The sequence below is a fragment of the Oncorhynchus masou genome, chromosome 29 (genome assembly GCF_036934945.1).
Source record: "Oncorhynchus masou masou isolate Uvic2021 chromosome 29, UVic_Omas_1.1, whole genome shotgun sequence".
Classification (NCBI taxonomy): domain Eukaryota; kingdom Metazoa; phylum Chordata; class Actinopteri; order Salmoniformes; family Salmonidae; genus Oncorhynchus; species Oncorhynchus masou.
Window position 1 is genome coordinate 26,959,685 of NC_088240.1, and position 12,664 is coordinate 26,972,348.

At 43.4% G+C, this 12,664-nt stretch overlaps 1 protein-coding gene across 1 annotated transcript in view; it reads left to right on the forward strand.

Moving 5' to 3' along the window:
- The window catches only part of cps1 (carbamoyl-phosphate synthase 1, mitochondrial), an 88,444-nt gene that overhangs the window by 26,229 nt on the left and 49,551 nt on the right, over nucleotides 1-12,664 (forward strand). The window contains exons 19-25 of the mRNA XM_064944422.1: nucleotides 2,433-2,631; nucleotides 2,904-3,080; nucleotides 5,141-5,259; nucleotides 8,645-8,786; nucleotides 9,120-9,185; nucleotides 9,521-9,584; nucleotides 9,851-10,032. Of these exons, the coding sequence (XP_064800494.1) occupies nucleotides 2,433-2,631; nucleotides 2,904-3,080; nucleotides 5,141-5,259; nucleotides 8,645-8,786; nucleotides 9,120-9,185; nucleotides 9,521-9,584; nucleotides 9,851-10,032 (949 nt within the window). The remainder of the gene's footprint in view (nucleotides 1-2,432; nucleotides 2,632-2,903; nucleotides 3,081-5,140; nucleotides 5,260-8,644; nucleotides 8,787-9,119; nucleotides 9,186-9,520; nucleotides 9,585-9,850; nucleotides 10,033-12,664) is intronic.

The window sequence follows — 12,664 nt, forward strand, 5'->3', positions numbered from 1 at the left end:
TGCTCTAGAGGAGATCTGCATGGAGGAATGGGCCAAAATACCAGCAACAGTGTGTGAAAACCTTGTGAAGACATACAGAAAAGGTTTGACCTCTGTCATTGCCAACAAAGGGTATATAACAAAGTATTGAGATAAACTTTTGTTATTGACCAAATACTTATTTTCCACCATAATTTGCAAATAAATAAATTAAAAATCCTACAATGTGATTTTCTGGATTATTTTTTCTCATTTTGTCTGTTATAGTTGTGTGTGTGTACCTATGATGAAAATTACAGGCCTCTCTCATCTTTTTAAGTGGGAGACCTTGCACAATTGGTGGCTGACTAAATACTTTTTTGCCCCACTGTATAATATGTATAAAAAAACATATTCTGTATTCAGACCCTTTACTTAGTACTTTTTTGAAGCCCCTTTTGCAGTGATTACAGTCTTGAGTATTCTTCGGTATGACGTTACAAGCTTGGCACAAATGTATGGTAGTTTCTCCCATTCTTCTGTAAATCCTCTCAAGCTCTGTCAGGTTGGATGGGTGTCACGAGAATTATGTTCTCAATGTTCATAAACCCAATTCAATTAACTACTCAGCCTGAAACCCAGAATTTGTAGGAAACTGGTTGAAATGAACCAGACGGAGGCCCAGCTACGATAGTCAGAAAATGTATTTACGAGGGAGCGCTACCCTATTGTACAAAACAATTCATTTTATACTGGCTTCTCACGCACACACATTCACACAAACATACTCTCACACATTCACACAATGTCCTGCTACCTAGCCGACAAAGATTAGGGACTGTGAAAACACTGTGAGAATCACTCCCTGTCCTCTCCCCAATCTCTGTGGCCCCCGCCAAGGTCGGCCCCAACTCTTACTCAGACAGTCTGTGCTCAAGACACTATAATAGACAAATTGTTTGACTGACTAAACTACACACATCATTAATTAAAACTTTATGATTCTAGTCAATTTCTACAATTATATGGTTTCTGAGTGGAGTATTCTAATCATTCCTTTAAAGCTATAAATTCCATCAACAATGGGGAACATTGCTGCAGCTATTTTCAGGTTTCTACAGAGATGTTCGATCTGGTTCTACATCTCCAGAGATGCAGTCCGGGCTCTGGCTGGGCCACTCAAGGACATTTGTCCCAAAGCCATTCCTGCATTTTCTTGGCTGTGTGTTTAGGGTCGTTGTCCTGTTGGAAGGTGACTCTTCGTCCAAGTCTGAGCGCTCTGGAGCAGGTTTTCATCAAGGGTCTCTCTGTACTTTGCTCCGCTCATCCTTCCCTCGATCCTGACAAGTCTCCCAGTCTCTTCTGCTGAAAAACATCCCCACAGCATGATGCTGCCACCTCCATGCTTCACTGTAGGGGTGGTGCCAGGTTTCCTCCAGATGTGATGCTTGGCATTCAGGCCAAAGAGTTCAATCTTGGTTTCATCAGAGCAGAGAATCTTGTTTCTCATGGTCTGAAAGTCCTTCAGGTGCCTTTTTTGGCAGCCTGTCATGTGCCTTTTACTGAGGAGTGGCTTCCATCTGGCCACTCTACCATAAAGGCCAAATCATGCCCAATGTATTGAATTTACCCCAGGTGGGCTTCAATCAAGTTGTAGAAACACCTCAAGGATGATCAATGCAAACAGGATGCACCTGAGCTCAATTTCGAATCTCATAGCAAAGGGTCTGAATACTTACTTAAATAAGGTATTTCTGTTTTTAGTTTTTTATAAATGTGCTAACATTTCTTAACCTGTTTTCACTTTGTCATTATGGGGTATTGTGTTTAGATTGTTACGGTACAGCCTTATTGTTCCTCATCAATGTGGAAAAAGTCAAGGGGTCTGAATACTTTCCAAATGCACTGTATTCCTTCCTCGGCGCTCACAAAAGAAAAGAAAAATGGTTGCCCAGCAAACACGAGTTTGCCTGGAACCCAAGTGCACTGTTTAGACCACTGCTACGACAGTTGACAATGCTTTAGCAAGCTGTGAGAATAGTTGATGTTATGAAGTTTTAATGCCTGAAATGTTGTTTCTGTTTCAACCCTGTAACCATTCAGAATTAATGTGTCAAAAATAGACGTTTATAATAAAGAAGGAAAATATGTCGAAATCGTTTACTCCAATTAGGGTAGGGTTAGTGGAAAATAAAGTCAAATATATTTTAAAATATATTTAAAATAATATATATAGTTACAAAAATATATATGGGGGATTAGAAATGATGCAGACAATTACATTGATGGAAGCCACAATCTAGCTACAATATTAATGCTGACCCCCCCCCCCCTGAAACAAAGGGTAATCCATAAAATATTCATTTCACAGTGCTCTACTTTTGACCAGGACCCATAGGGTCTGTCTAAAGTGCAGTATCGCAGTACAACAGTATCTCCACTCCCTCCTAACCCACTCCCCATGCTCCCTCAAGGTATCCCCTGGCGTTTGTTGCAGCCAAGCTGGCTTTGGGCATCCCTCTGCCGGAGATCAAGAACACGGTGTCAGAGAAAACCACAGCCTGTTTCGAACCAAGCCTGGATTACATTGTCACTAAGATCCCTCGCTGGGACCTTGACCGATTCCAGGGCATGTCCCGAGAAATAGGCAGCTCCATGAAGAGTGTTGGAGAGGTACGGGACACACACACGCTCCGCTTCAAGGGGGATATTACCATATTGCTTTCACACATATTTTCTCCTCATATCTACATGTAGTGCTTAGGGGGTAGGAGCTAGGGGTTGATTTGGGATTCAGGGATAGCATACTTAATCTTGACTTACTTCTGTTCAGTTTACCTTCCATTAATAGATGTAGGGAGTGATAGAGATGACTCTAAATGAAATCTGTCTGTCACTTTATCTTCTAGTTTTAACATCTCTCTCTCTCCCCCCTGTCCTCTCAGGTGATGGCGGTTGGGCGTACGTTTGAGGAGAGCATGCAGAAGGCTCTAAGAATGTGCCACCCCTCTGTGGACGGGTTCATGCCCCGCCTACCCCTCAACAAGCCTTGGTCTGCTCAGCAGGACCTACACCAGGAGCTGGCTGTACCCTCCAGCACACGGGTTTTCTCCCTGGCCAAGGTAGAGACACCACATACAGGGTCTTCAGAATGTAGTCACACCCCTTGACCTTTTCCACATTTTGTTGTGTTGCATCCTGAATTAAAAGATGATTCAATTGAGATTTTGTGTCACTGGCCTAAACACAATACATCATAATGTCAAAGTGGAATTATGTTTTTAGACATTTTTGAAAAGGTGAAATGTCAGTAAGTATTCACTCCTTCTGTTATGGCAAGCCTAAATAAGTTCAGGAGTAAATATTTGCTTAACAAGTCACATAATTACTTGCATGGGCTCACTCAGTGTGCAATAAAAGTGTTTAACATGATTTTTATGACGACCTAATCTCTGTAAGGTCCCTCAGTCGAGCATTGAATTTCAAACACAGATTCAACCACAAAGACCAGGGGATGTTTTCCAATGCCTCACAAATAAAGGCACCTATTGGTAGATGGGTAAAAAAAATAATCAGACATTGATGATCCCTTTGAGCATGGTGAAGTTATTAATTACACTTTGGATTGTATATCAACACACCTTGTCACTACAAAGATACAGGCGTATTTCCTAACTCAGTTGCCGGAGAGTAAGGAAACCGCCCAGGGAATTCAGCATGAGGCCAGTGTTGACTTTAAATCAGTTTTCTTGGTTGTGATAGGAGAACTCAGGATGGATCAATGGATCAACAACGTAGTTATTCTACAATACTAACCTAAATGACAGAGTGAAAGAAGGAAGCGTGTACAGAATAAGGCATCCTGTTTGCAATAAGGCACTCAAGTAAAAAAGAAATACACTTTCTGGCCTGAATACAAAGTGTTATTTTTGGGGCAAATCCAACACATCACTGAATAGCACTCTTCATATTTTCAAGCAGGGTGGTGTCTGTATCATATTATGGGTATGCTTTCATCGGCGAGGACCACAGAGTTTTTTAGGATCAAAATGAAGGGAATAGAGTTCAGCACAGGCAAGAACTTCCTAGAGGAAAACCTGGTTGTCTGCTTTCCAACAGACTCTGGGAGACAAATTCACCTTTCAGCAGGACAATAACCTAAAACACAAGGCCAAATCTACACTGGAGTTGCTTATCAAGACGACATTTTAATGTTCCTGAGTGGCCTAGTTACAGTTTTGACTTAATTGGCTTGAAAAGTTATGGCACGACTTGGCTTGAAAATGGCTGTCTAGCAGTGATCAACAACCAACATGACAGAGCTTGAAGAATAAAAAAATAAATATAAACAATATTAAAATAATAATGGAACTTGTACAGCCAAGTCAAATGGTGGCAGTCTGGAACCCTGGTGTATGTGTGGGAGAGGAACAGAGTGAGGAATCCTTCATTGAGTGCAGGATGAAATGATTGATGCTTGTACGATGTATTAAGAAGTAATGGGCCCAATCGTATCACGCTATGAGACGCCAATAACACTCAAGGTTAGCCTGGCAGCAGAGTGTGTGTGTGTGTGTGTGTGTGTGTGTGCGTGTGTGTGTGTGTGTGTGCGTGTGTGATTTCAGCATTTTTTTTCTCTCAGTGCCTAATTTCATTGTTAGCTGGTTATGTCTTCTATTAAACAGCCTGTCCATGTGAATCACACATGGCTGAAAGGCACCAGTTAGTGCTGCGTGTGTCCTTCTGTCTTGTACTGCGTCCCACACATGCCCAGGTAACAGACAGAGCAGTGCTGGAACGTGTGTGTGGGTGTTGGAGCTGGGCCCGTCACGCCTCATTGGGCCCTGCTTTATATTCCGAAGGCACCGCAGCAGACACAGCTCACAATTACACTGCATCATTCCCTGTATGAGAAGGACTCCACTCAACAATGCCTGATTACTCCATCGCACAACTCAACTGAATGTTTTCTTATGTTCTGCATAGGTTCTGTTTTTATCATCATGGTATTCATTCAGCTTACTTTGTTAGTCATGAGACTTGAATGTCTCATCATAATCGATTGACTGGTTGTTCTTACAAGCAGTTAGTAGCACATTTAAAAGCAGAAGGTAAGGTGAAGGTAAGGTGATATGAGTAAAACCGTATTGTATTGACTGACCCTCTCCCTGTATCTCTCTAGGCCCTTCACAGTGGTGTGACTGTAGACCACATCCACCATCTCACTGCCATAGACAAGTGGTTCCTACACAAGCTACGACGCATCACAGAGTTGGAGCAGCACCTGAGCCAGTTCAACAGGTAGGAGCACATACACGCATGCATGCATGCACGCACACACAAACTCACAAATTTCACTGTTATGAAAAAAAACTTGATGCATTTAACACTTCTACCACTAGGTGATGCTATGAGGGCACAGTTAAACTGAGACTGTCAGTCCAATGGGGATGTGTTCTTGATGCCCCTTAAGCAGCTCACCCACTACTCTATCCCTCCTGCTGTAGAAATATACTCCTCCTCCCTCCTCTCAGCCAGTCCACCTCTCCTCCTCCAGTCTCTGTTCTCCTCTCCTCAAGTGTCTTAGCACCTCTCCCCACTTCTTTTCTCTCTCTCCACCAATTGTCTTCTCCAGTCTGTCTCTCATTCCGTCCACCTGCCGTCTCAATCGTCCATTTATATTTGTATGACCCTCCTGCCATGGCTCTGCCCAGGTTGGAGGGATGCTAGAGAGGAGCGATGGAGGGATAGAGGAGATTTTGGGCCCTGTGTGGGAGGAGAGCAGTGCAGACACATCAATTACCTTAGTCATATAACCCATGGCCTGGCTGTTGTGTGTGTGTGTGTGTGTGCTTGTCTGTACTCTACCAGCAGATAGTCCCTATATATACACACACACACAAATGGCCACAATCCTACACAGAAGAAACACACACCATACCACCAGAGCTATTCTCATCATGTACTCTTAAGCACATCTTGTGATTCACTTATTATTTTCTTTACCTTTTTTAGATTTTTTTTCTCTGGATATACAGTGCATTTGGAAAGTATTCAGACCCCTTGACTTTTTCCACATTGATGAGGAACAATAAGGCTGTAACGTAACAAGCACAATACCCCATAATGACAAAGTGAAAACAGGTTAAGAAATGTTAGCAAATTTTATAAAAAACTAAAAACAGAAATACTTTATTTACATAAGTATTCAGACCCTTTGCTATGAGATTTGAAATTGAGCTCAGGTGCATCCTGTTTGCATTGATCATCCTTGAGATGTTTCTACAACTTGATTGAAGCCCACCTGTGGTAAATTCAATACATTGGGCATGATTTGGAAAGGCATACACTTGTCTATATAAGGTCCCAAAGTTGACAGTGCATGTCAGAGCAAAAACCAAGCCATGAGGTTGAAGGAATTGTCCATAGAGCTCATAGACAGGATTGTGTTGAGGCACAGAGCTGGGGAAGGGTACCAAAAAATGTCTGCAGCAATGAAGATCCCCAAGAACACAATGGCCTCCATCATTCTTAAATGGAAGAAGTATGGAACCACCAAGACTCTTCCTAGAGTTGGCCACCTGGCAATCGGGGGAGAAGGGCTTTGGTGACCAAGAACGCGATGGTCACTGATGGAACTCTAGAGTTCCTCTGTGGAGATGGGATAACCTTCCAGAAGGACAACCATCTCTGCAGCACTCCACCAATCAGGCCTTTATGTTAGAGTGGCCAGAAGGAAAGCCCCCGAGTAAAAGGCACATAACAGCCCGCTTGGAGTTTGCCAAAAGCCACTTAAAGGACTCAGACCACAAGACACAAGATAGGCTAGTGCTTTGCTGTTCATTAAGTACAAAAGCTTTGTCAATCTACTATCCCCCATATTGTGGATACATTTTAAGAAGTTATTTGGCCACTTTAGTTGTGATACAAACCTAATGAAAACATATTGGCCTATGGGCTAGGCTACAAGTCGCAAAAAAAGTTATGCATTGCTTTTTGCCTTACTCTGGACATCATTCACAAGTGATAATATATAATTCACAAGTGATAGGGTAATATTGTCATCATCAGAGTATTCTTGATTTAATCTTGTCTTTACATATACTAAATAATATGTGACATGTATTTTTATATAGAATATTGTCTCGAAACAGGGGCAGCGGGAAAAAAGACATGTCATCTATGCACTTAAATAGCAAATGGAGGACTCTTTTCCCTGTGGTTAATTTTCATGCCAGCCAGGTTGGCTATACTCCTGATGTAAAGATAAATAATGTGCTTAATATTAGGAAAGTTGAGAAATAAATATAATAGCCTATAGAAATCTGATTGGATCCTCCTTTTAATAGAGGCCATCACTCTTGTTTTCTCAATTTGCAATTGCATAACCTATAGAAATGTTGAGCAACATGAGCTCATGGGCTCTCATGAAGTGTTTGATTAGATTTTCGATCACATTTGCATGGATGTCAAGAGTGATTAGAGGGACAATAGAGTGTTGTGTACCAGGCAGTTAGCAAGTTTAGTAGGCTACTAATGCAAGCAGCAGCATCAGAGCTTGGAGAAGCCTAGTTACCATGACTAAAAGGTCTCGTGGAATTTGACTGCCTTCTTGACTGCCGGTGTGGCAGTAATACGGTCACTGTAATAGCCCTAGTCGCGTCTGGAGGAAACCTGGCGCCACCCCTACGGTGAAGCATGGTGGTGGTAGCATCATGCCGTGGGGATGTTTTTCAGTGGCAGGGACTGGTTGACTAGTCAGGATTGAGGGAAATATAAACGGAGCAAAGTACATAAATCCTTGATAGAAACCGTCTCCAGAGCGCTCAGGACCTCAGACTGGGGTGAAGGTTCACCTTCCAACAGAACAACGACCCTAAGCACACAGCCAAGACAATGTAGGAGTCGCTTTGGGACATGTCTCTGAATGTCCTTGAGTGGACTTGACCCCATCAAACATGTCTGGATAGACCTGAAAATAGCTGTTCCAACCTGACAGAGCTTAAGAGGATCTGCAGAGAAGAATGGAAGAAACTCCCCAAGCTTGTAGTATCACACCCAAGAAGACTCGAGGCTTTAATCGCTGCCAAAGGTGCTTCAACAAAGTGCTGAGTAAAAGGTTGGAATACTAACGTAAATGTGATATTTCAGTTTTATTTATTTTTTATACATTTGCCAAAAAATTGAAAAACCCTGTTGTTGCTTTGTCATCATGGGGTTTTGTGTGTAGATTGATGGGGGGGGGATTTAATCAAATTTAGAAAACTGTTGTGAAGTAACAAAATGTGGAACAAGTCAAGAGGTCTGAATATCTTCCCGAATGTCAACAAAAACAATACAAACTTCCTTTAGATCTGTTTTTTGTTTTTCACGTAGTGAATCTGTTATTCAGTGCATTTCAATGAGCTAATTGGCATAATGCCAAAAATATATAATTCGTTTATTATTAGTTTTTTATTCTAAAATGCTAAATCAAAAAGCTTAATGATCCATGGTATGACCATCTTAAAACAATTTCATATGTTAGCTAAGTAGAACCCTCCCCCGGCTCAGACTAGAGGGTTAAACGGCTCCAATCACTGACCTGGTGCAGAGGGAGGGGCCCAACACACATGTTTTCCAAGTGCTACATTCAGTGTGTATATGTATTTAACCTTTAAGCTCAGATCTTGGTTTCTCTCCTCAGTGCAACATTACCCCAGACCCTGCTGCTGAAGGCTAAACAGGACGGCTTCTCAGACCGCCAGGTGGGCCAGGCCCTTGGCTCCAGCGAGGGGGAGGCCAGAGTGTTGAGGCTGGCTCAGAACATTAAACCCTGGGTGAAACAGGTGAGCAGCCGCCCCTGGGTCCTGGTCCATGTCATGCGTCCCAAATGGCACCCTTTTCACTACCCTACATAGTAGTCACTACCCTACATGTACTTCTTAAAAGTAGTCCACTATATTGAGAATAGGGTGTCATCTGGGACGCGTTGAGTATTTCCCACAGGAGTTGAAATGAACTTTCAGGCTAACAACGTCCCTCACCTCCACGTGACACCTCTCTGACATCGCTCTCCTAGTGACAGACCCTCAGACTAAATAAAAGCATTGTGCACAGAAATATCACATTGTCACGTGTTCATAGTATTCTAATCTATTCTAGTATTCTTTTCTGTTCAGATTGACACCCTTGCTGCAGAGTACCCTGCTGTGACCAACTACCTGTACTGTACCTACCATGGACAGGTGAGTCCTTATCCTGCTTAACCGATGTGAATTCATAATGTATTTGTCCAATGTCCAGTAATTTTTTGGTGCCGTACGTTAGCTCCTGAATTAGAAAAATGTTTCAAGGCCAATCTGCAGTATAAACAACAACAAAGTGGAGACCCCGCCACTTTTTTGGTAAACGGCTGAGGGATGTAAACACACTGCAATTATTAATAGAATAAGCAATACCTTTATTTGAGAAGATATGAGTATGTGGTCCTTAATGTTTTTTTCCCATGCATTGTGTTTGTCAAAGTTAGTTAGACACTTTTTCAATCTTTCTAACCTGTGTCATTGTGTCCATTCAACAGGAGCATGACTTGGAGTTCAAAGACCAGGGTGTCATGGTGCTGGGATGTGGTCCCTATCACATTGGTGAGATGTATTATCATGGTGTTTTCAACATACTAATGAATGGTTTACTCTAGCCTGGTGGTAGCAGACATATTTCTATTTGGTCTTTTTTTAATATTTTCTATGGTAGCAGATCTGTTTGCAATCCGCCAACTCCTCTGTCGTGTGTGTTCGTTGTCGTAACTAACATGTATCAAACCAAAATAAATTAAATCAAATCAATATTTGAAAGTTGTGAGTTAAAGTAATACAATAATTACATTTTTGTTATCCCTCCTGTCCACTAGGGAGCAGCGTGGAGTTTGACTGGTGTGCAGTGTCCAGTATCCGAGCCCTGCGTCAGATGGGCATGCGGACAGTGGTGGTAAACCACAACCCTGAGACTGTCAGCACGGACTTTGACGAATGTGACCGCCTGTACTTTGAAGAGTTGACTCTGGAACGCATTCTGGACATCACACAGCAAGAGGTGAGAAGTCAACACACACACATGAACGTTCAGAGACGCACAGATGCGCACAAGCACACATACACCTATACGCACACACATAGTGATGGGGGGGGGGGAAATCTATAGTTGTATAACGGGATGTTATTTTTGACAATATCAAATTTTATTTGTCACATGGTTAGCAGTTATTAATGCGAGTGTAGCGAAATGCTTGTGCGTCTAGTTCCGACAATGCAGTAATAACCAACGGGTAATCTAACCTAACAATTTCACAACAACTACCTTATACACACAAGTGTAAAGGGATGAAGAATATGTACATAAAGATATATGAATGAGTGATGGTACAGAACGGCATAGGCAAGATGCAGTAGATGGTATCGAGTACAGTACATACATATTAGATGAGTAATGTAGGGTATGTAAACATTATATTAAGTGGCATTGTTTAAAGTGGTTAGTGATACATTTTTTACATAGATTTTTCCATTATTAAAGTGGCTGGAGTTGAGTCAGTATGTTGGCATCAGCAACTCAATGTTAGTGGTGGCTGTTTAACAGTCTGATGGACTTGAGATAGAAGCTGTTTTTCAGTCTCTCCGTCCCTGCTTTGATGCACCTGTACTGACCTCGCCTTCTGGATGATAGCAGGGTGAACAGGCAGTGGCTCGGGTGGTTGTTGTCCTTGATGATCTTTATGGCTTTCCTGTGACATCGGGTGGTGTAGGTGTCCTGGAGGGCAGGTAGTTTGCCCCCGGTGATGCGTTGTGCAGACCTCACTACCCTCTGGAGAGTCTTACGGTTGTGGGCGGAGCAGTTGCCGTACCAGGCGGTGATACAGCCCGACAGGATGCTCTCGATTGTGCATCTGTAAAAGTTTGAGTGCTTTTGGTGACAAGCCAAATTTCTTCAGCCTCCTGAGGTTGAAGATGCGCTGTTGCGCCTTCTTTACCACGCTGTCTGTGTGGGTGGACCAATTCAGTTTGTGTACGCCGAGGGACTTAAAACGTACTACCCTCTCCACTACTGTCGATGTGGATAGGGGAATGCTCCCTCTGCTGTTTCCTGAAGTCCACGATCATCTCCTTTGTTTTGTTGACGTTGAGTGCGAGGTTATTTTCCTGACACCACACTCCGAGGGCCCTCACCTCCTCCCTGTAGGCCGTCTAGTCGTTGTTAGTGATCAAGCCGACCACTGTAGTGTCGTCTACAAACTTGACGATCGAGTTGGAGGCGTACATGGCCACACAGTCGTGGGTGAACAGGGAGTACAGGAGAGGGCTCAGAATGCACCCTTGTGGGGCCCCAGTGTTGAGGATCAGCGGGGTGGAGATGTTATTACCTACCCTCACCACCTGGGGGCGGCCCGCCAGGAAGTCCAGTACCCAGTTGCACAGGGCGGGGTCATGAAGAGTTTGGAGGGTACTATGGTGTTAAATACTGAGCTGTAGTCGATGAACAGCATTCTCACATAGGTATTCCTCTTGTCCAGATGGGTTAGGGAAGTGTGGTTGGGATTGTGTCGTCTGTGGACCTATTGGGCCGGTAAGCAAAATGGAGTGAGTCTAGGGTGTCAGGTAGGGTGGAGGTGATATGGTCCTTGACTAGTCTCTCAAAGCACTTCATGATGACGGAAGTGAGTGGGGCGGTAGTCGTTTAGCTTAGTTACCTTAGCTTTCTTGGGAACAGGAACAACGGTGGCCCTCTTGAAGCATGTGGGAACAGCAGACTGGGATAAGGATTGATTGAATATGCCCGTAAACACACCAGCCAGATGGTCTGCGCATGCTCTGAGCACGCGGCTGGGGGTGCCATCTGGGCCTACAGCCTTGCGAGGGTTATAACGTTTAAATGTTTTACTCACGTCGGCTGCAGTGAAAAGGAGGACCGAGCACGCCCCCATTTTCATTGATGGGGCTGCAGTGGAGCAGGTTGAGAGCTTCAAGTTCCTTGGTGTCCACGTCACCAACAAACTAACATGGTCCAAGTACACCAAGACAGTCGTGAAGAGGGCACGACAAAACCTATTCCCCCTTGGAAACTGAAAAGATTTGGCATGGGTCCTCAGATCCTCAAAAGTTTCTACAGCTGCACCATCGAGAGCATCCTGACCATCGAGAGCATTACTGCCTTGTATGGCAATGGCTCGGCCTCCGACCCCAAGGCACTACAGAGGGTAGTGTAAACGGCCCAGTACATCACTGGGGCCAGGCTCCCTGCCATCCAGGACCTCTATACCAGGCAGTGTCAGAGGAAGCCCCTAAAAATGGACTCCAGCCACCCTAGTCATAGACTACCGAGCGGCAAGCGGTACCAGAGTGCCAAGTCTAGGTCCAAGAGGCTTCTAAACAGATTTTACCCCCAAGCCATAAGACTCCTGAACACCTAATCAAATGGCTACCCAGACTATTTGCATTGCCCCCACCTCGCCTTTTACGCTGCTGCTACTCTCTGTTATTTTCTATGCATATTCACTTTAATAACTCTACCCACATGTACATATTACCTCAACTAATCGGTGCCCCGTACATTGACTGTATATAGTCTCACTATTGTTATTCTTTTGCTGCTGCTCTTTAATTACTTGTTTACTTTTATTTCTTGTTCTTATCTGTAATTATTCCTATTTTATTCTTTAAAACTGCATTTT